This window comes from Talpa europaea, assembly GCF_964194135.1.
Source record: "Talpa europaea genome assembly, chromosome: 8".
NCBI lineage: Eukaryota > Metazoa > Chordata > Mammalia > Eulipotyphla > Talpidae > Talpa > Talpa europaea.
In genome coordinates, this window is record NC_140075.1 from 33,270,960 (window position 1) to 33,296,160 (window position 25,201).

At 36.4% G+C, this 25,201-nt stretch overlaps 1 protein-coding gene across 1 annotated transcript in view; it reads right to left on the reverse strand.

The window, feature by feature from the left end:
* TTBK2 (tau tubulin kinase 2) overlaps positions 1–25,201 on the reverse strand; it is a gene marked incomplete at its 3' end in the record, with an annotated part of 82,962 nt that overhangs the window by 56,004 nt on the left and 1,757 nt on the right. Inside the window, exon 2 of the mRNA XM_084240529.1 lies at positions 21,984–22,131. Coding sequence (XP_084096655.1) covers positions 21,984–22,131 — 148 coding nt within the window. The remainder of the gene's footprint in view (positions 1–21,983; positions 22,132–25,201) is intronic.

Genomic DNA, 25,201 nt, shown 5'->3' on the forward strand with positions numbered 1-25,201 from the left:
AAGAAAAGAAGGCTAAAGTCCTATATGTCAAATAGAGAAATTCAGATTTGACTTATTATTAAATGGTGGGGGACAGGAAGAGTTCAAAGGTTTTCGAGCATGAAAGTCACATGATCTGGCTGTGTTTTGAAAAGAAAACTAAAGTCCATTATACCGCTAAATCTTTCCATTTCAACATGAAGGAAAAGTTCATGTGCCAGAAACATGAGTTTAATACCTATTTTTCAAATACAGAGAAACCAAATAAAGGAACAGATAAAGCCAAATTTAAAAAGCTAACCCTTGAAAGCTGACTATAGCACTGAAGAATAGGTGGGGGGAGGGGGCGAGAACAAAGTGTGGAGGGAGCACAGTGGACTATGGTAGTGGACTACCAGTGCTTTGGTGGTAGGCGCACTACAGTAATAACACTATTAGGTTGTTATATTGTAAAACCTATATTCACAAAATACGAAACATCGAAACATTGATATAAACCAACACCTCATTACAAAAAATTAAAAAGTAACTAAGTCACTTTTCTGCTTACCAGCTTCTTTACTTAATCTTTACAAGCCACATGAGGAATAACATAAGCACTTACAGCAAGAATTGTTGCACAGGTGAAATCAACTAAGTAAGGTATGTCTAATACTTAATATAATTCCTGGTACATAGTAAGTGCTCAATATATGTTCCCTATTATTAATATCACTGAAGTGCAGTGATTGGGAGCACTACTTTTGTAATCAGAGAAAGCTAAGCTAAACTCCTGACTCCTCTTTTTACTATTTTTGTGACAAATTCTTTAACCTCTCTTGGGCTCAATTTTCTAACTATAAAATGAGGGGAAATTTGTGGTAAGAATTAAATCAAGTAATATTTTTTTAAAAACACATTCTGACAACAATAACAAATACAGAAAGTATGATAAATACAAAGAGGCCTATTGTCCCACTTTATTACCTATGTTATTGGGACATGAAAAAGTTCCCATTTTTCTATTCTTACCAATACTTGGCATTGTCAGACTTCTATCTTTGCCAATTTGCTAGGAATAAGATGATGCTTTGCAATAATGGGCATTTCTCTAGTTATTAGTGAGGTTGGGCATTTTTTCAGCTATTTGTTGATTACTTAGGTTTTCATTTTTAAGAATTGCCCATCCCCTCTCTGTCCATTCCTGTCACTGACTACATTGGCTAGGATATCATTATCTCACTAATCATTGAATTAAAATCCTTTGCACCAAGAGCTGATGAGACTCAACAACAACAAAGAAAATAATCCAGTCAAAAAATGGGCAGAAGAGCTAAAAAGAAACTTCTCTGAAGAGGAAATGCAAATGGCCAACAGGCATATGAAAAAATGTTCAACATCACTTGTAATCAGGGAAATGCAAATCAAAACTACTATGAGATACCATCTTACACCAGTGAGAATGGCACATATTAAAAAAACTAGCAACAACAAATGTTGGCAAGGGTGTGGAGAAAAAGGAACTCTCCTGCACTGCTGGTGGGAGTGCAAACTGGTCCAACTACTATGGAGAGTTGTGTGGAGATTTCTGGACCTACTAAACATAGAGCTTCCATATGATCCAGCAATTCCACTCCTAGGTATTTACCCAAAGGACACAGAAACATCAATTCCAAAGAACACCTGCACCCCTATGTTTATAGCAGCACTATTTACAATAGCTAAGCTTTGGAAACAGCCCAAATGCCCAAAAATAGATGACTGGATCAAGAAGATGTGGTACATATACACCATGGAATATTACTCAACATTCAAAAAAGATAAACACATGCCATTTGCAGCAACATGGATGGCGCTGGAAGGGATCATGCTCAGCAAAATAAGCCAGAAAGAAAAAGAAAAATACTGGATGGTCTCACTCATAGCAGGAATCTAGAAAACTTAACTAAGGGACCAGGAAAATGAATAACTATAAGAAAGTGAAAATCAAAATCAACAAAAATCTATGAACCAGAGACACTTTTGGGGGGGTGCGTGGAGGGAGGGGAGGGATTGGGGTCAAAATGGGGGGGTTGAAATTGTATGGGGAATATAAAAATAAAATTTATTATAAAAAAAAAGATATTCTGTAAAAACAAAATCAATTGCCTAAAGAAAATGCAGCCCAAGAAGAGCTAAAGAGACATTTCTCCAAAGAGGAAATGCAAATGGCCAACAGAAATATGAAAAAAAAAAAAAATCCTTTGCACCTATGTTCTCCAAAAAATTTAAGGCTATTACTGGCTCCCTGACGCTCTGTCTTTCCTCTCCATATTCCTGGTGCCACATCACTCTCATTCTAAAGATCCAAGCCCACCTTATTCTCTCCCTTAGGCACATCAAGAAAATTTATGGACCTCTATCAGCCACAATACTCTGTTATCTTCCATTTATGCTTGCTGTTAGGCTGGACCTGACCTAATTCCTTGATTCTGATAGTTATCAGAATTTTCTGCCTGGTTCCCTCTTGTTCCCCTCTTGGTGTTCCAAAGGAACTTTTTTATATATTTCTCTTTTTAAATGCTTTATACAACTTTCTTATAACATCATTCTGCAATGTCATTATTCATTCTTTCTGTATTAGTCTGACTTGATTGTAAGCCTCCAAGATCCCTTGTAGTCAGCATAGTTATTCAAATCTATCAAGTATCTAAGAAGGAAGGAAGAGGACAGGAAAATAAGGGTTGGTAAACAATCCAGTACTCTGGATTTTTAGGGCTAAGACCATTTGCCCTATCTCCACTCCACTCTCCTCTTCCTACCCCCAATAGGCCAAAAGTACACCTGGGAATGACAGGCACAGGCTTGCCTTGTCCTGTGCTTCACCTCTTAGAAACATCCTTCTGCACTCCCCTGACGTTGATTACTCTAGTGGACTACTACCACCTATTACCTATTGACCAGGTTCACCTAGCATACCCTCCATCTTCCATTTTGTCAAATCTAATTGTACTTCCCTGGAATAGACCAAACTTGTCTCATGTAAGAACCCACAGATTATTCATAGGATAATCTTAAAATACTAATTTCATGTTATTTGCATATTCAAGAAACAACAGATGGTAATGCCTAGAGAAACAAGAGTAAAATGGGGAACCTGAAATTTGAGGTTGGTTCTACATTGTCTATCAGACTTCATTTCCTTCAATTCCTTAACATGAATAATAATATTCTCTATATACTATATTCTCATGATATACACTAATGAGAAATGTCTTTTTTATCCTCCCTCTCAAATATTCTACTTTGTGTTCACATTACATTCCTCAATCTTAGCTCCTCAAATCAAACACAACTCTTAAATATCTAAATATCCCTGTAGAAGGTAATAATGCCAACTAATACTTAGGATTAAATTTTCAGATATTATCAAGCCAGTTACCTAGCAAAGTCCTGAGGGGGGAAAATAAACAAGACGATTAAAATAAGAGTTCTGTGTAAGAGCAAAAAAGTAAGGAATACAAATGGAACTAGAGAAGAAGGTCAGTAACGGGGTACCTGTTCACTAGGAGTCAGAGTCCATCAATCACAAGTAAATATAATGGAAATGTATTGGCATACCAATTTTAACTTTGTTTTGTCTCTCATGTGTAAAAAAATTGACAAAGGAATCCTAAATTTTACCAGGTCTTTACCAGCCACTCAAAATACTACCACCAAGGTTTTTTCTTGCTCTCCTAGATCTTAACTACCCTAGCAGTCAATAGAGAATTCATATGGTCTGTCACCAAGCTCCTAGCTGAAAACAAAGTAATCCGTGGTATGTCTACTCAAAAAAGACTAGTCTTTGGATATAAAAATAGCATCTATTCTGGTCTGTACCCCAGTTCTTGTATAAATAAATAAATCTTTAAAAAAAAAAAAAAACAGGGCCTCCCCGGTGGCACAGCGGGTTGAATGATGCACTGTCAAGCTGTTCGCAGCCTCTGCAGCGCAGGTTCAATTCCTGGCCATCCAGGGAGATACCCACATTGCGCAGAAGACCTCTCCTCCTCTCCTGCCTTGCCAGCTGCTTCCCTCAGCAGTGTCTTCAGTCTGTCTGCCTGTTCTGCTCCCTTCTCTGTTTCTGGTGAATTCTCTCACCCTCCCACACCTCTGACTGTACCCCTGTTCTTTTATTCATTAAATTAAATTCATAAAACAAATTTTGGTCAAGTATAAATCTTAAAAAAAAAACCACAATGAAATAATATGCAATTATATGCAAATTATATGGCAAGTAGCACCCTGCCAGTTAAATACAGATTTTAACTGTGATATGAAAAGATTAAAGCAAGTGTTATTTGCAAACATCTTCTAACTGCCCGAAGTCTTTTTGTAAAGGAACAGACATGCTATACTCTAAACTAAATGGTATAACCTAACAAATCTCTTTGTTTTTACAGTGTCATATGGTCAGCTACTATTCTTGCTTTCAATTCAAGAGCCTAAAAAAATATGACTGCAGGGTGGTATTGTAGTAGGTCTGTATTACAGCATTATATATTAATAAGAGTAACAATGCCATAGAAATGTAATTTTTACATGGCTTGTTGATCAAATAAAACAATGAAAAGGGAGTATCACTCATTTTCCTTTTTAAATAAATGAGCCATCTGCTAATAAAATTTAAAGTACCAAAACCACTAATAGGAATGAGCTGGAATTCATAAAACAAATTTTGGTCAAGTATAAATTAGCAAATATTGGGATTCTGCAAAGTTGGATGACTGAACTGCTAAGGATACAACAAAACAAGTTTTACCTTTCTTACCTAAATACTCTGTAAAGTTACTCATTCCCACCAAAATAAACAAAACAAAACACACCATTTAATAACAGCAACTCATGAAATATCTAAGACATGGGAAGTGAAAAAACAAAAGGTTTAGTTTCTGTCCTCAAAAAATTTACAGTCTTATTGGAAAAAAATGGACTTATTATAAAATACTAATTAATATGGATAGTGTAAAATAAGTCTATAGGTTATGAGAACAAAGAACAGATTACACAGGAATAGATTTATTGGATTAGAATGCATCACAGAGCTTGGAGCTTGACTGAGTTAACATGTTATTAATACCAAAAGAAGAGATGTCCTCTAAAACAAGTCCCTAGGGGGAAATAATTTAGGCAGTAACAAAGGAACAAAGACTCATCATTTCTCACAAGGATGCCCACCTAACAATTCCTTAGGTTCTAGTAAGCTCATCAGGACAAAAATTCACTGGCAGAAGAAAATTTCCAAACTTTTCACAGCCAATTTCATCACTTTAACAAGACTCTCTGCCCTCTTTCAGTGGCCAACTGAAAACTACCAGGATTTTGTGGATAAAATGAACACAATTTCATCATCTACTTTTAAAAGGTACTTATCTTTTACAAAAGCATAGGACCAAATATATGTAAACATAGGAGAAAAAAGGTTAAAAAGTAGAGATCACTCTGAAAGGTCCAATATCTGCATAATAGGAGGTCCAGAATAGAAGACAGAGAAAACACAAGGGTTGAAACCACCATCAAGAAAAGTTCCGGGCCTCCCCGGTGGCGCAGCGGTTGAGCGCTGGGTTGCGAAGCTGCCCGCCGGTTCGATCCCCAGCTGCTCCCCGACCACCGGAGGAGGGTCCCACATGGCGCGCAGACCTCTCCTGCCGCCCGCTGCTCCCCTCAGCAGTGTACTTTGGTCCTTCTGCCTGCTCTGCTCCCGGCTCTGGTGAATTCTCTCACCCTCCCGCACTTCTGACTGTACCCAGTGCATGTATAAACAACAACAACAACAAAACAAACAAATAAATAATAAAAAAAAAAGCCTCTAAAAAAAAAAAAAAAAAGAAAAGAAAAGTTCCCAAGAAAAACCTTCAAATCATGCATTTCAATAAAGGACAGAACCTGATATACTAGAGGAAAACACACCCATACTAAGGTATATCATCATGAAATTGCTCAATATTAGGGGCAAAGAAAAACTTACAAGTTGCCAAAGTAACAAGAATTATAATAGAATTATAATTCTCAACTGCTACAGTGAAAATTTCAAGGCAAATTAGTTAAACAAAATCGTCAATTCAGAATTCTGTACCCAATTAGGCCATAATTTACATGTGAAGGTAGGATAAAAAATAACAAAAGTTTCAGATACCCAAGATAGGTCTCAAAAATATTATTTCCATGCACCCTTATTCAGTAAGCTAAGTGAGGGGTGTTTCACTAAAATGAGAATAAACAAAAAAGAGATTCGATAAAGCATATGACATAAAAGAGAAGCAAAGAGAATCCCTGGGAAGATTATGAGAGTTGTGAATATAGAGTAATCTATATTACTCTCTATATGATAGTTGTGAGTCTAGAGAGTAGTCAGGCCTAACTGGAACAGAGTAAGAAGTTCCTATAGAGATTTCCCTAAGACAAAGAAATTAAAAGTAGTTGTGTGTGTTAGTAGTTCATTCTTCTTTATTACAGAATAGTGGTCCATCGTATGGATATACCACAGCTGATTTATCCAATCACTGTTTAAAGGACATGTTTTTGGCAACTAAGAGCAAAAAGTGATATAAATATCAAGTATCTGCTTTTGTATGAACATAAATTTTTATTTCTCCATGGTAAATGCCTAGGAATAGGATGGCTAGGTAACACCTATTCATATTCACATACAGTAGGTACATGTTCAATTTTTTTCCCAGAGAAATTGTATCATTCTGTGTCCCTACCAGCAATGTGTAAGAGTTCTAGTAGTTCCACATCCTTATCAGCACTTGGTATTGTCAACAGTTTAACATTTCAAAGGGATGGGCAGTGACAACTCTCCATCATTTTAATTTACATTCCCCTAATGGCTTTTCATGCACTGACTTGCCACTCCATATCCTCTTTGACAACCTTTCATTATTAATTGGATTGTTTTCTTACTGTTGAGTTTTCAGAGTTCTTTACATATTCTTTGCAGGTATGTGATTTGCAAGAATGTTCTCCCAACCTATAATTTGCCTTGTTATTCACTTAATAATTGTCTTTCACAAGCAAAGTTTTCATTTTGATGAAACCCAACGTATCACCTTCTTTTATAAAGCTTGCTTTTGGTATCATGCTAACTGCCTTCATCCAGGTCAAAAAGATTTTTTCCCACTTTTTTTTGTGAAAGTTTTACAGCTTTATATTTTACATTTCGATTCATGTTAACTTTTAAATTAATTTTTAGGTAATGTGGGTGGTCTAGGTCAAGGTATTTTATCTATTATGGCTGGCCAACTGTTGGAACAATTGGATTGGCCAACATCACTTATTGAAAAGACAGTTCTTCCTCTACTAAGAGGACTTTATGATTTTGTAAAAAAGTATTGTAATATTGCTGTGGGTCTGCTTCTGGAGGTCTTATTCTATTCCACTGATCTCTATGTATATCCCCTTGCCAATTCCACAGTCTTATTATGGTAGTTTTGTACTTAGTTTTTGGGTTTTTTTTAATCATGTAGCTTAATTTTTCCAAAATTTATTTCTCTTTTTCAAAACTGTTTTGGCTATTCTAGGTCTTTGATTTGTCTATAGATCTTAGAATCAGCTTCCCTATAAACACAAACAGTGCTGACTGGTATTAATGTTAAATCTATAGGTCATTTTGGGAAGAATGAGAATCTTTACTATGGTGAATCTTAAAATTCATGACTATGTTCCTCCATTTATTTAAATCTTTGATTTTTTTTTTAAAGTCACAATATTATAGTTTTCAGCACAAAGATCTGTTACATTTACACCTAAGTATTTCATTTTGGGAGCATTACTGTAAATGGTCATTTTAAAATTCAATTTTCAACTGCTTACCCTAGTCTATTAAAATGATTGCTTTTGGGGCCTTCCTGGTGGCGCATAGGTTAATATCTCAGCGCTATCAAGTTATCGCTAGCCACTGCAGCATGAGTTTGATCCCCGGCCAGAAGAGCTAACCCATATGGTGCAGTAGACTTCTCCTGTCTCACCCGCTGCTCCCCTCAGCAGCATATTTCAATCAATCCACCTGTTCTGCTCCCCACTCTGTCTCCAGTGAATCCTTTCACTCCCTGCATCTCTGGCCTATACCCCAGTTCTTGTATGCATAAATTTAAAAAATAAATCTTTAAAATAAATAAAAAATGATTGCTTTTTTGGGTTTCCTTGAATCTCTTGCTAAGTCATTTTAGGAATTTTTTTTTTGTGAATTCCTTGGGATTTTCTACATATACCATACCATCATGTCATATACAAATAGGAACAATTTTATTTCTTCCTCCAACCTATATATCATTATTTCTTCAAATATTTTTGCTGCATCATATTCATTTTCTTCTCAATCTGTCTCTGATGACATAAATGTTTCACCTTGTGATATTGTGATACTATCTCTTAGATCCCTGAGACTCTGTGTATTTATTTATTTTTAACCTTTTTTTTCTGTTGTTTAAGCTGATCTATTTTCAAGTTAACTGACTCATCTGTCAAGTCCACTCTGCTATTGAGCCCATCCAGTGAGTTTTTCGTTTCTATTGCTGTATTTCTCAGTTCTAAAATTTCCAGTTAGTTCTTCTTTATGTCTTCTATTTCTTTGTTGAGACTTCCTATCTTCCTGTTCATTCCTGGAACATGATCAAAAGAGCTGATTTAAAGTCTCTTTGAGATAATTTTAACATCTGTGTGATCTTGGCACTGGCCTCGGCATCTGTTTTCTCTATTTTCCCATGTGAATGAAAGTATTCTGGGTATTTTTTAAGGTAAGTGATTTTAGATTGTACTCTGGGCATTCTGGATATTATGTTAAGGGGCTGAGTCTTATTTTAAGTTCCTTGAGAATGTCAGTGTTTTAGCCAATAACTGAACCAGATGGGTTAACACTTCAAGCTCTGAGCAGTCTTCTGTGGGTTCTATTTCCAATTTTAATTCAGTTTGCAATGCCTTTGCAGTCATACTGAATATGTTTCATAACTGCCCCTGCAGTTTTCAGTCTGGAACTTGGGGGTGGTCAATCTCATAATTCAGTTCTTGTTTATGTATGCTGTATAGGATGATCAGATTTATGCATACACAGCTCAGAAGTCCATAAGCAACTTTAAGCAGTTAATTCCCAAGCTCCTCACTGTACTGCTTTCAGCAGCCTAGGGTTCCCCTTTTCCAGCCTCTCAGAAGAAAGCCGAGGCTTCATTAACACCACTCTGCAGTATACTTCTCATGACTGAGCCCACAGTAGGGCCAAGCAACAGAAGAGCAGAGGGAGCAAAAAAGCAATGGGATTTGCCCCATTCTCTTGAAACCATAGCTCCTCCAATCTGAGAGGAAGGTTCCCCTCCCTCTGAGATTCAGACCTCCATGAGGCTAAGGCCTCATAGCCTCACTGAGGCTTGAGGCCTGGGGAACAAGAAAATGAAAAAGAAGAAAAAAAGAGAAAGATGTAGCACTGCCACATTTTCTCTGAATATTAGGAGACCCCTTTTCTGTTCCTTGAGCCAGAACTAGAGGATGTTCCTGGTCCTTTTTCTGTCCATGTTAATGACCACTTTTAAGTTTCAGGTTACATTAAGTTCAGGCTGGGGCATACCGGAAGAAAAAAATGGTAAACTCACCGCCGCTTCAGTGGTACTTTGAATTCTGGTCTTCTTCCCCAATCTGCCTCCTACTATTTACTTTTCAGAGTCCTCAAATAGCCACTCCAAGCATTCTGTCCAGGTTTTATAGCTGCATTCAGTGGAAGAGACAGGGTGAAGTGTGCTTACTCCATTTATCTGGAACCAGAACCTGGACTATTTTTTTCATAACAACTTTGTAGAACTGACTGATTATTTAAACTATTTTTATAACTCTGATCATAAGAAATTAAAAATAAATCCTATAATAATCTTATTGAGGGAAAGGGAACAAGAAGCTAGTGGGATCATTTTTTAAGTATATATGTATATTTTAGATATTATATGCTTAGGAAAAAAGTGAAGTTCCTAATTGTATTTTGCTTTATTTGTTTAAATTTTTATTTACCTGTGGAATTTTATAAAAACTAGAATTGTTGTAAAGTTTTAAAAAGAAGAAAAAATAAAAGTTATCCCAAATTATGAAGACAGAGGAAGCAGACAACAGATGAGAGGGCATAAACTATTTAAGAAATTAAGTTCAGAATGACTCAACAGTTTCAAAGAAAGAGATCAGAGAAGAACAGAGGGTCAATTCAAGGTCTTATATGCCATGTTAAGGTGGTGGACTTTATCTGAGAAAAAGGAAGCCCTGAAGCGTTTTTAGCAAAGGCTGGGGAGTGACATTATCCAGCTGTTATGTTTGAAGGATTATTCCTGTTGCAGAACATAAAATTGCAAGGAGCATGAATCTTACCATCTAAATCTAGGGGTCTCATCAAGTTGCAGAGTTGTTTAGAGAATGAGCCACACATTATTAGGGGAGTCAGGTAAGTAAGGAAAGGAGATTTTAAACACGCATACATACACACATATATAATCATGGACTATATTAATATATATAGGTGTGGACAAATTATAACATTTATCACATATTTCCAGGAATAAAAACACAAGAAACCAGTTAACCATGGTTAACTTTGGAGGAGGGTGAGGGGCTAAGAGAAAGCAAACATTTGTTTTTCATTTATTCTTTTGTTCGATTTTTAAATATTTTTCTATTAACATTTACATCTGTAAGAAGTGTTGTAAAAAAAGAAAAATGGAGTTCTTACACACAAACTACATTTAAAATAGATACAAGATATTAAAATAAGTACAGAGTCTAGCATTTAGTAACAGTGTTCTATCTATCATATAGTAAACATTCACACACTGTTACAGATCTCCCCACAGATATTACCAATCATTTAAAGTAAGTTTACAACAACTTTCTAATTACATTATGCTACAATGTATTGTACTAATTTACCATGGATTTTCAAGCACACAGAAATTTAAAAAAGATAAAGAGTAAGAATAAATGTTGAAGGTAGTTATAACTGCCATTTTCACAATGAAAGAAATGTTAGCATATTATTTTTAATTTCTTAAGAACCAAAAGGTCTAAAGGGAAAAAGTAAAAGATTCTTTACTTTCCTCTAATACCCAAATTAACCATTCCCTATGGCTTCTTGAGTTCTGTATTCCAGACTTTGTTTCTATATATGATATATGAAACATAAATTTATGTCCATTTGTGTTTAAAAAGACACTCATGCATATCTTTTATTCTTTCAAGAAAATGAATCTCTGTTCATTAAAATAATATAAATCTACTCTATTTCCTACGTGTCAATTTTCTAAACCCAAACAGAATGACTAGACAAATCCCCAAGTTGGCAGATAATGCTAAGTCTTCCAAGTATGAAATGTTAAAAAGACATATTCAACAGGTTAAATATTCAGAGATTTCCTAACACCCTTTGATGGAAGATACGAACCTTAACAAGGGCGAGAAAGAGTTACTTAAAGTGGAAAAATACACAGGTTGAAAACACAAAAAGGCAGAGGATAGGTGTATAAAAGGTTAGAGGCTATAATGAGGAGTAAGGGTATCCCTAATCTCTTGGGTCCCAGAGTACTACTACTACGTTGTCACACAAGATCTTCTAACATCTTTTAACAGATAAACATTAATGATGATAAGCAATGTCAGAGAAACTTTCATACACAATCTTCTACACTGGATAGATCAGTGGTCTAATCCAGAAACTACATATTTCTTATATTTTTATGACTGGGGTAAGGAAGTAATCATACTTTGCAGCAGTAGCTGGAGACTTCAAGGAGGGAAGGCAGAAGAGATGGAGTTGCTCTCCTGTAACAGTAACCCTTCTTCCCAACTCTCAGCTTGTGCTCTGCAGCCTACAAAGCAAAAATAAAATCCAGGACCAATATTTCAGGGTAAAAAAAAAAAAGGCCCCTAAAATTAAAAAAAAAATTACTTCCTCTTTATAGGCTATGATAAAAATGTCATTTTCCCCTGCACTTATATGGGATAAGACAAGACCAATTATTTCAACTGAGAATAATAAAATTTCTTGGCTATCAAACTATAGTATTTACTCTATTGCTTCTTGATACTAATAGGATACTCACTTGCTTTTAGAGGATCACTACAAAAACTTTTAAATAATGAAATAATCCTTTAATTACCTTCTCATGTCTCATGTAAGGTAATATGTAAGAAGAAAAACCAAAGTTTTACTCAAGTTGATACTTTGAAAAAGCACAGGAAGAGATAGGATTTAACAAACACTGAACACAAAGTATTAGTAAGGAAACTGATCTACAGAATAATTTTAAAGAAAAACTTCTTATGCTTAAGTATATATTTATATGCCAACTGGTAGAAAAGTAAACAAAATAAAAACTTTTAACGATCCTAAGAAGACTTCCTTCGATAAAAAGACAAACAGTATGGATTACGGTAATTTTATGATACTCTGAATTCCCAAGCCATTAAACTCAGCCATTAAGTCATTATATTCAAGCCAAAAAACACCTAAACCAAATATAAGTCATTTTTCTAGAAAATCCGAGAGACTATCTTTTATTATAACGAAGAACTAAATTTCCAGATAATACAGCTTTGAGACTATGAATTGTAGTCATTCCAAAGGTAACTTGATCATCATTAGTAGCACTGTTTAGTAAATTGCTCTAAAATTTCAGTATACCTTTCTTACAAAATAATTCAATGAATTTTATGAAGAAAATAACCAGAAATAGATGACTTGTTATCCTATTCTCCAATCCCCATTTACAAATGTATGCTTATCAATGAACAAAGCTACTTTGTGTTATTCATTTCGCCACTGAGTTTAACACACCATCAAAATTAAATGTACAGAGAGTCCCTAACTTATATGATAGTGCAAGTTAAGATTTTTTACCTTACAGTGGTGTGAAAGGGATATGCATTCAGTAGAAATTGGTACTATGGTCTCTTGATACTGGGTAGTGGCAGTAAGCAGCAGTTCCCATTTTCAATTTAGAGTATTTTTTTAAAGATTTATTTATTTATTCATACAAGAACTGGGGTACAGGCTGAGGTGTGGGGGATGAGAAGATTCACCAGAGACAGAGTGGGAAACAGAACAGGCAGAGTGACTGAAATACACTGCTGAGGGGAGCAGCGGAGAGGTCTGCTGTGCCATGTGGGTAGCCACCTGGCCGGTGCTCAAACTTGTGCAGCAACTGCGGATAGCTTCATAGGTTGTCTTAACCCTTGCACCACCAGGGAGGCCCCTCAACTTAGAATATTTTTAATTTACCATGGGTTTATTGGGATGTAACCTCATTAGAGGTTAAGGAAGATCTGCACATAATTCCTGTCTGTTAAGATGCTTTCAATTTAAAAGAGAGCACAGATGTATTTTAAAAAATGAAACAATGGGCCTCCCCGGTGGTGCAGCGGTTGAGCACTGGGTTGCAAAGCTGCCCACAGCCTCTGCAGCGCCAGTTCAATCCCCGACTGCTCCCCGGCCACCAGAGGAGGGTCCCACATGGTGCGCAGACCTCTCCTGCCGCCCGCTGCTCCCCTCAGCAGTGTACTTTGGTCCTTCTGCCTGCTCAACTCCCCGCTCTGGCTCTGGTGAGTTCTCTCACCCTCCCGCCCTTCTGACTGTACCCAGTGCTTGTATGTATAAATAAATAAATAATAAACAAACAAATAAATAAATAAAAGAAATGCTCTACTAAAAAAAAAAAATAAATAAATAATGAAACAATGCAAATAATTTGAAAAATGTGTATGAGAATAAAGCAGGCAAAATCGAGTACTTATTAAAACCTATTGAGACAAATTTGTTGGGTCAACAGTAATTAGTGCCCTAGTGCTCACATTGCAGTTTTGATTGTTTCTCAAAACAGGAGTCCTTGGAGAAATAGGGTTACTGATTCTAGTTATGGCTCAGGGAAAGTTCAAGGTAAGTTTAAAATATATTGCTGTGTGAAAAAGCAAGGAGATAGGTCGAAGGACAGAACTAACTTGAAAGGGTTTATACTAGTCAAAGTTGTAAAAACGTGAGCATTGAAAGAATGACTCTTAAAATAAAATATAAAAATCCATGAGTTCATAGTGTTACTTAAAGCAAACAAATGCAAACTACTTACTAGTCCCACAAGGGCACATATTATTATGAAAACTGGGAAGAAAAAATGAAGCCTTTACCCTATCCTTTTTACAATCACTATATTTCAAGGGGCACAAACAATCTATCTTGCAGGAAAAATCCAGTTAAGAAACTTCAAAGGAATAAAAGAATTAGAAAAATTATCATTGCAATCCCTAAGGGGAACAGAGGATCTAGACAATGTATCCTAGCCAAAAACAGTAACAAAATGAATTTCATCAAAAGCCTCTAGATGCAAACTACCAATTCATAGGAAATAGAACATGTTTTTTTTTTTAAAAAGATTTATTTTTTATAATAAATTTTATTTTTATATTCCCCATACAATTGCAACCCCCTTATTTTGACCCCAATCCCTCCCCTCCCGCCCACTAACCCCCATAGAGTGTCTATGGTTCATAGTTTTTTTGTTGATTTTGATTTTCACTTTCTTATAGTTATTCATTTTCCTGGTCCCTTATTTAAGTTTTCTAGATTCCTGCTATGAGTGAGACCATCCGGTATTTTTCTTTTTCTTTCTGGCTTATTTCACTGAGCATGATCCCTTCCAGCACCATCCATGTTGCTGCAAACTGCATGTGTTTATCTTTTTTGATTGTTGAGTAATATTCCATGGTATATATGTACCACATCTTCTTGATCCAGTCATCCATTTTTGGGCATTTGGGCTGTTTCCAAAGCTTAGCTATTGTAAATAGTGCTGCTATAAACATAGGGGTGCAGGTGCTCTTTGGAATTGATGTTTCTGTGTCCTTTGGGTAAATACCTAAGAGTGGAATTGCTAGATCATATGGAAGTTCTATGTTTAGTAGGTCCAGAAATCTCCACACAGCTCTCCATAGTGGTTGGACCAGTTTGCACTCCCACCAACAGTGCAGGAGAGTTCCTTTTTCTCCACACCCTCGCCAACATTTGCTGTTGCTAGTTTTTTTAATATGTGCCATTCTCACTGGTGTCAGATGGTATCTCATTGCTGCAGGAGGTCTTGTTGCCCCAGCCAGATAGAATACTGACAAGCAGCTAAGAGAAAGGGCCTCACACCGTGGGGCTGAAGATCTGACATCCCTTTGCTTTTTGTTCATGGACATAGAGAAAAATTTATCAGAAAGTATATTAGGCAATAAATTATATGTATCAGCATACTGTAAGTAAATAGCATGAAAAATTGTCTGTTTAGAAATTAGTTGTTGGGCAGTTTGGCCCACTTGGCAATGGAAGATGGTTTGTTGTGCATGCCTGACAAGCAATTCAGCACAATTGTAGTAGGTCCTTCTATTTTGTTTTCTCTTGAAGTTTCTTGGGAAAGTTTTTAATATGAAGCTATTTGAGTTAAGGAGTTTCTAGGTAGAAAAAGTTCTGATAGCTGAACAGCAGCTGGTCTCCGGCTGAAGGTCATGTGAATAGAATAGTCCTTTGATGCTTAGGCTTTAGCTGATAGGGATGCCCTGGCGGTTATTCACTGTTTTAAATAATTGTCTAAATGAAAAAATAAGTAGCTTTAATGTTAGGTTTGGTTTATTATCTGTTAACCTTGAAAGCTGCGTCTAGCTGAGACCTGTAGGGGCCAGTAGTCTATGGGAAACATAATATACTAATTGTTTTTGCTTTACACATGATAATGTATTTCCTTATTATTATTACTAATAATGAATAAAAAAAAGACCTGCTGAGTCTCTCGGCAGAAGATACTAGCACCTCACCAAGTGTCAGTGTCTCCTCATTCTACCTCATCCCCTTCCCCTCAGCCCCAAAGTTTCAGCCCTTTCGTTTTCGCCTAGGCTGTCTCATCCTTTCAGGAACCCCTGGCAAGACGTTTTGCCGGAGGCTGGTAGTTTTGATTTGCATTTCCCTGATGACAAGTGATGTTGAACATTTTTTCATATGCCTGTTGGCCATTTGCATTTCCTCTTCAGAGAAGTTTCTTTTTAGCTCTTCTGCCCATTTTTTGACTGGATTATTTTCTTTGTTGTTGTTGAGTCTCATCAGCTCTTTGCAGATTTTTGTGATCAGTCCTTTATCATTAGTGTTGGGTGCAAAAATGTTCTCCCAGTTGGTGGGGTTTCTCTTTGTTTTGGTTATTGTCTCTTTTGCTGTGCAGAAGCTCTTTAATTTGATGTAGTCCCAGCTGTTTATCTTTGCCTTCACTATCATTGCTTTGGGTGATGTGTCTGTAAAGATGTCTTTGATGTGAATATCACATAGTGTTTCACCTGTATTTCCTTCTATGTATTTTATGGTTTCAGGTCTTATGTCTAGTTCTTTAATCCATTTTGAGTTGATTTTTGTGTATGGTGTGAGGTAGTGGTCAAGCTTCATTCTTTTGCATGTAGTGACCAGTTTTCCCAGCACCATTTATTGAACAAACTTTCTTTGCTCCAATACATAGTCTTTGCTCCTTTGTCAAAGATTAGTTGACCATAAATCTGTGGGTTTATTTCTGGATTTTCTATCGATTCCATTGGTCTTTATGTCTGTTCTTGTTCCAATACCATGCAGTTTTGATAATTATGGCTTTGTAGTATAGTTTGAAGTCTGGGAGTGTGATGCCTCCATTTCCTTCTTTTTTTTTCAGGAGAGCTTTGGCTATTCAGGGGTTTTGGTGATTCCATATGAATTTCATCAATAATTATTCTATTTCTTTGAAGAATGACATTGAAATTTTGATTGGAATAGCATTGAATCTGTATATTGCTTTTGGTAGGATGGCCATTTTAATAATGTTTATTCTAGAAGAACATGTTTTAAAAAAAAAATCACAAGGATGGAGTCAGTCAAATTCAAAATTTGGACTTTGTATTTTTAAATCAAACTAAGCAGTTCATTTCTTTTTTTCCCTCTCTTTTATTTTTGTATATTATTATTTTTTATTTTTTGACATCATTGTTCATTTTTAAACAATATCTGCTTCCTCCCACCCCCTCAGGTGTAGTCCCCATAGAGTTTCCTTCACCAATGCACCCGTGCACCATCACCACAGTCCCCTGTGCTCCTCCCTCCCTCCCTCTCATCCCTCTACCTTCTCCTCCCCTGCAGCATGTCTCTGATTTATAATTGTCTGTTTTGTTGTGTTTTGTACTGTTATAATTTTTTTACACTGATGTCTAAAAGGGCAAGCCTCCCACCCTCCCTCTCCCAAAAAAAAAAAAAAGTAGGGAAGGGATAACTCTTATAGATTGAGAGACTTAAAAACAATGTCAACCAAAAGCAAGGCACCTGCCATGTATATGAATCCTGATTTGAATAAGCCAAATGTAAAGTATTATCTTTGAGGCAAGGAGATAAATTAAATACTGGCTAGATACTAGTGGTACTGGGTATTTAATACTATTGTTTCATGTTTTTTTTTTAAAAAGCAGTGTATGTTATGAACTTTAGTTATAAGTTATGAACTTTAGTTAATAATAATATAGCAATATTGTTTCATCTATTTTAACAAATTTATCATACTAATGCAAGATATTAATAGAACAGTAGGTGGGGTATATGCTCAACTTTTTTGTAAACTTAAAATGGTTCTGAAAAATCGAAAAATTAAAAAGAAAACCTGAAACAGAAACATGGGTTTCCTCTCTAATCCATTCTTAAAACTGGTCACCAGATGTGTCCATGGCCTTACTATTTCACTCTCTCAGTAATACAAATGCCCCACATTTTCCTAATGTTTATCATAAACTACCTCTAATATGTTCTCATATCACCATTCTATGGGGAGAAGGTGGTTGTTTTGTTTTCGGGTTTTTGTGTGTGTGTGTGTGTGTGAGGGGTAACTGATTCAGCCTTTCTATGGCTTAAAAGATACATTTCAGTGGATTCACAAAAATCATCAATAATCAACCAAGCTCTTATAGGCAAGTTAATGTCGTCAAATTTTGACACATTCCCAAACAACCCCCACTTCAATTCCACAGTTTTCTTAACTGACTGGTAATTCACCAATTAGTGAAATAAAGAATATTTTCATTAAAAAAGAAATTCTTATCCTATAGAGATATATACAGAAGTACATATACAGATATATACAGAAGTTATAGATGATATGATGTCTAAGACTTATTTTCAAATATTCTAGGCAAAGTAGAAAAAACCGCTGAAGGAGTAGGACAGTAATGTAACAAGACTGGCTAACTTCAGATACTTACTGAATGTATTGGACACATGAATGTTCATTATACAGCTCTGTTTTTTCATATACTTGAAAGCTTTCATAATAAAAATTTAGATAAAGAAAACTTAAGATTTGCCTATTTCACTACAGGAAATATGGAGATGTGTCAAACTTTTGTTAACAATGGAATGGAAACTTAACTTTTTGCAAATTACTGATGGTAGTAGGTTCCTGAGTTACTGAAGAATTACTAGTGATCATAATTGAAATCATGGAACAAAAGGTTTTTTTTCCTCTTAAACCATTGCTGCAAATGAATTATATTTCTTAAAAAAAGAATTTTTAAAAAGTGTGGTAAACTGAGATATAGCTCAAGAGATCAGGAAAATAAAGAAGTGAAGATAGGTAGAATGACACTAGAAAACATTTACTAAAAATGAGAGCGAGAGAAAAAAATGTAAAAGATAAGGAGACAATTATCTCCTTTGTAAAGAGTTTAAAGCAAATAAATTGAAAATCAAGGGTTTGAAGACAGTTTAGTCACAAATGGAGAAAAGGAAGAAAGACAAATGGTTATTTAAATGTATCTCTGGGGCCTCCCCCGGCGGTTGAGTGCTGGGTTGCTAGAGGCAGCCCACAGCCTCTGCAGCACCAATTTGATCCCGGGCCACTAGCAAGGGCCCCCCCCACACACAAATAAATATATAAATAAAAAGTGAAAAACATGGTTAGTTTTTAAAAATAAAAAATAAAAAAATAAATGTATCTCTGAAAAGTGATATTAATAAAAGAAAAATCTTAGAATAGTAAGTTTTATGATTCTATTTTCTGTGGACACTTCAGGTATAACAGCTGAATATAGGAGAATGCTACCTAAACAAGCTTATAGATGATGGTTTACTTTAGAAGTGACTAAAACTTTCAAGCACATTTGTACAAATCAAGTACAATTCAAGAGAGAATTGCAATACATCTGCACTAGTTCAAAGAAACGTGAAAAGAGAACATAGAGAGGGGCGGAAGAAAAGATGGGCTAAAATGATAAAGCATTCACACTTAGACCTATAACAAAGGAACATTAACAATGAGAGTTATACATGAACTGAGGAAATCTAGGGTTGTTAAATACAGGAAAGAGAGAAAATTAAGAACTAATGTAAACGACATAAAAATTTTGAAAAGGTGGGTTACTTTTCTTCCAGGAACAACCCTTAGGGTTCAGGCAAAATTCATCAAAAAATATCTTTTCCTTCTACCAGCTATCAAAAACTGAGTATCAATTTAAAACCAGCCAATCCTATGAAAAAGTTTTTAGCCTCTGGTTATATACCTTTTCCACACAAATTTAGCCTTTTGGGGATATTGTTATAGGACAGGGAGAGGGGCAGCCCAAACCCCGCAAACCTGCCTATCCTAAATGGGTTCTGCCATCCGCTGCATCAACACAAAACATATGAGACGTTAATGGGAAGGAACTTTAATACAATTAGGAAACAATACAGGAAAGGCAAATAATCTAGTTTCTAAATCAAGCACCCAAAGTTACCCATCCCCTCGTGGGTAAAAGTCCATCCATATGGGATTGGCCCAGAACAAGGCCCCAAAGCCTGCCACAAGTCTAAAGCATCTTCCAGTGGGGACCCACAGAAAAGGGTCAGAAACAACCAGACAAGCCTGGAAGGAAAAGAGCAAAATCAACATCAAGATAAAAGCTGCCATGGTCACCTCCCCATGGGTCTCACCCACATCTGTGTCACCCAGTCCACGACCAAAAGACAAGCGCAGTTTCTTCACGTGTCTCTAGGATCCATGCGCCTCCTCCAGGTCTCCTTCTGACTCCATCCTGCTTCCTTCCTTCCTCAGTCTCCTCTGCAGCTTCTCCTCTCCCTGCTCAGTTCCACCCTCCCTTGGGTGGGTTAGGGAACCTCCCCCTTTCCTGGGGACCACCCTGTTACAATATCACTGAATGAAAAGTCACTATGCCAGGAGGAAGGCGAGAGCAGTTCAGTCCCATAAGTTACACTATCAGATGTAAGTATATAGAAGGCATAAATTAGGAGCCAAGAAAAGAGTGTCAAGGACTGCCTCACTGAAATACAGACCAGAAGATAGAAACCTATTTATTTTTGAAAAGTAAAAGGTTCTGAGAAATAGGATGTCATGTGGTTTAAAAGTTGGTGGAAAAAAATGTTTTAGGTGAGAGTAAGATAAAACAGAAAGGAGAGTTAGCATACAAGGGTCTTGGATTCAACCATTAAAAGGTAGTACAACGATCTTCAAGTTTCATTATGTAGAATCCTGGTTAAGTCATGGCTAAAACAGGCAGGAAAACCTAATTAAAGGACCACAGAGATGTACCCTGCCTCACCTGAAAGCATATCTTCAGGGCCAAAATGAAGACAAATAGGTGAAACAATACTTTCTAGGTCAAGTTGATACTGATCCTTTAAAACAGACCTCCTAAGATCTGTGCAACCCAAGAAGAAGTAGGTCTGGCTACATCTGCTTGTAGCCTCTATGCTACTGTGCAAAGGAACAGTGCAAAACAAATAAGAGAAAAGAGCATATCACATTTACTTTCATTTTTTCTTCTCCAATTAGTTCATTCTTTCTTCTCTAACTATTCACGTTTTCTAGTAGTGACAAGATGCATGATCTATTAATTGTCTTTCTCATTTCCTATGTTTCAGGAAAGCTAGATTTGGGCTAAAAATAACTACTAAATGGAGCTACAATTTTGTTAACATCGTGCTGTAATCAAATGAGCCAAATGGTAGAGAACTTGGATAATCAGAAAGTTTAAGGGCAAAGGACAATTAAAATAATAGACTTTGCAGGAACATATAATAAACATTTCATTTACGTAATAGGAATCAATGTACTAGAATTCTAAACACATCAGGGACTCACAAAGTACATTCACACTAGAGACTATATAGCCATAAATTTGAGGGTCCTACGCTACAAAGCATTTTTCTCTTTATCTGTCCATCAACTATAGTTATTTCCACTAATGACAGCAATTTCTTTTGCTCTAAATGTTACTACTAAATTCCTTCAGATATTAATGAATGTCCCATAACAAAACAACCTCCTAGAAATTAACAAGATCATTTAATGTGCTAATCATCCCTTTTTAATTGATTCAGATCAAATATTAAATATCAGCAATATCAAATTATATCATTAAACTAAAAATATAAAGATGAATACAAATTAGCAATGGATTCAGAGTTTTACATCACTGGATTGATGTCAGAGGAAAAAAGGTATCCCTTTAGTAAAAAAACAAGAATCTAAGTAGTAAAATGAATTTCAACTATGACGAGAGCCAGAAAGAGTTCTTCTATGAAATTGAAATTAATGAACTCAACACATATCAAACACTATTATTTTTAATTCAAACAGTATTATTTTTAATTCATTCTGCAGTGTGATTTGAAGACATCTCTTCCTTAATGTGATTAAAGCATGTTAAATATCCAAAGAGATAAGTAGAAAGAACTCAAAGGTATTTATGTCAATTAAAAAAAAAAACGCTTTCTAAAGCAGACTTTCAATTAATTCACTCTCTCTCATTCCTACTCACCATGAAAAGGAATACCCAAAGTCTAATTATTCTAAGCAATAAACATTTCTACTTCTACTAGCTAGTAATAACATTTCCAAGAGAAAATGCTCAGTGTGTTTATACTAAGCTAATACCAAGTATTCAATTAATAGAGAATACAATTGAGTTTCAGAAAGATAACAATAAATAATAAACCGTTTGTTGTATCATACAAAACAGCTTACCTTGTAGTTTTTTCAATACAGCAACCTCCATTTTCAGAACTTGCTTCGGTTGTTGAGCTGATTCCACCTTCAGTGCAACATTTTCCCTGGTAAGCATGTCCAAGGCATCGTAAATTTCTCCAAAGCCCCCACCCCCAATCTTCCTCAACTGCACAAGAAATAAAATAAGAATATACACAAAAAAATTACTAGAAGATTCTAATTGGAAACCATTCATCTCATATATAATTTTACTATCCCTATTTTATGATAAAATATCTCACTATTGATAAGTATACACATGCCAAGAAGAAATCAAAGTCCTAGAAATAACATCATTTGCCCACAAAAAGTGATGGAATTATTTCGTCCACAAACAATTTGGTCTACATACAACATCAGAGACGTAACAAAAAATACAGTATTTGAAATCTTCACTCCTCACAAATATCCCTCAACAATCAGATTTATTATTTTAATTCTAAGGGAATCATTTGCAGATTTCCCAAACAATGAAATCTTTTTGCCAGTTGAAATCTTATCTGGAACTAATATAATTGAAATGTGTACATGGGAAGGATGAAGGTAGGAGCAGGCAGCCACAGACCAACCCTCACCACCACTTAAGCCTCTTCTCTGAGGCATCTAACAAGATCTACAGAGCAGGCAAAAAGTTCCTATTCTAAACAACCCCAGCATTTCACTATATATTTATATGCTAAAATAAGAGTAAACCAGGATCAAATCAAACACTTTCATCAAACACTTAATATTCTTCCTGATAAAATGTATTAGCTAAACTGGAAAATATCAGCATCTTTGAGTATTATAAGCAAATACTAAAGAGTTAGTGACAGGGCCTCCCGGGTGGCGCAGCAGTTGAGCGCTGGGTTGCGAAGCTGCCTGCGGCCTCTGCAGCGCCGGTTCGATCCCCGGCTGCTCCCCGGCCAGCGGAGGAGGGTCCCACAAGGCGCGCAGACCTCTCCTGCCGCCCGCTGCTCCCCTCAGCAGTGTACTTCGGTCCTTCTGCCTGCTCTGCTCCCCGCTCTGGCTCTGGTGAATTCTCCCACCCTCCCGTGCTTCTGACTGTACCCAGTGCATGTATAAACAAAACAAACAAACAAATAAATAAATAAAAAAGCATGCCTCTATTAAAAAAAAAAAAGAGTTAGTGACAACTGCATCTGTAGGGCTATGAAAAACTAGGATGGTAGGTGATATATTCAATACTTTTTACAAGATAAAGCATGAAATTAACATTGTCTATTTCCTGACACTATCACATTATCAAACACCTAGGATGTGAATTAGTGTAAGAAGTCATAGGATCCTAAATTCTAATCACCCAAGAAAGCCTATGTCAAGTCTTACTTCTTTCTCTACTGGGTCTGTGCTGATTACAGCATTTGGGCTGGTTTCTTTAGTTTCTGAATTTCTTCTTTTTTTAAGATTTATTTATTTATGCATATAAGAACTGGGGTACAGGCCAGAGGTGCGGGGGGTGAGAGGATTCACCAGAGACAGAGTGACCCAGGCAGACTGACTGAAATACACTGCTGAGGGGAGCAGCGGGCAAGACAGGAGAGGTCTGCTGCATCATGTGGGTTGCTCCCTGGCCGGGGATCGAACTTGTGCTGCAGTGGCTGTGGACAGCTTCATAGGTTGCATCTTAACCCCTTGTGCCACCAGGGAGGCCCTAGTTTCTGAATTTCTATAGGAATTATTTGCCTTATCGATTAATCAATTTATTAGACTAACTAGCTCAGATCATTGAATTAATATTTCTTTTAAACTTCTTAGGTTATTTAACTTACCACTGTTAATGTCCTAGCCCCTACTGTGAAATTAAGCTTCTTCAAAGAGAAATTCTATTTTTGCCTCCCTCCCTTCCACCCTCCCCATACATTTGGCAAAGTAGCAACTAGATAGTTACCTATTGAGCTATAATTTTTCTTTATTTTGGTTTGGTGATGGAAAGAAAAAGATACAATAAGGAAATCCTGGAAGAGCTTGGGGTTTAAAAACAGTTCCAGAACTTAATGTCCACTAAGTAAATTACTCTTTGATGAACCCCAACTGGTATTTATGATGTTTATATTGTGATCATTAAACAAAACCTAGTGTAACTTAAACTCAAATAACACCGAAGGACTACTGGTAATTATGGACTATGAGGTTGGTTGTTTCACCTCACAGAAAATCGTCCCAATTAACAGAGCAAAAATTCTAGGCTGGTGTAAATGATTTTGCTCCTTAGTCTATTTCAATGTCATCTAAACAATACAGTAGATTATTAATTTTTTAATTGAGTTTTTATTAATCTTGACAAAACCTGAAAACGATATCAATGCTTATGAAGCAAAGAGACAGAGGCAGTTCAGTATAACTGCAGAATGCTGATTAGGGAAAGGATACAAATTAAGTTCTGTAGCAAACAGTATTTTCTAAAGATGATCACAATATCCACTCTCCTTTTTGCTCTTCAATATGATCTTGCCACTCCCCTATCAAGAATTAGAGCTCATTTCCCCAGTCCCTTAAATTTTGGGTGGAATGTATAAGTATTTTAACAAACAGAACATGACAAAGCAACACTGAAAATAGACTTTAACTAGTTTCATAGATTGCGTCCCTCAAGAGCAAATCATCATGTAAATAGTGTGACCATTCTGAGGAGCCATTGACTAAAAGAGGTCTTAGAAAATGAGCTGGGGGCCTCCCTGGTGGCGCAGCAGGTTGAGCGCTGCACTGTGAAGATGTCTGCATTCTTTGCAGCGCAGGTTCAATTCCCAGCCAGCCAGGGAGAAACCCACATGGCGCGGCAGACCTCTCCTGCCTCGCCCGCTGCTCCCCTCAGCAGTGTCTTCGGTCCGTCTGCCTGTTCTGCTCCCCGCTCTGTCTCTGGTGAACCCTCCCGCACCTCTGACTGTACCCCAGTTCTTGTATAAATAAATAAATATTTTTTTAAAAAAAAGAAAATGAGCTTAGGAGGGGTGGGGAAAGGGGGAGATGGAGAAAGAACTAAGGAACCCCAAGACACCAAACAAGTCCTTTGGAAGTAGGTCCTACAACCCAACCAACCCTGATAGTGCCACATGGATGAGACAAAGCACCTAAGTGAACTCTTCTCAAATGCCTAATCCACAAAAGTTTTAAGCCTCTAATTTTTGATGCAGTTACATAACAGCAGATAACCAAAACACCATCAACAATGAACCTGTATTTTCTTAGTAAAAATG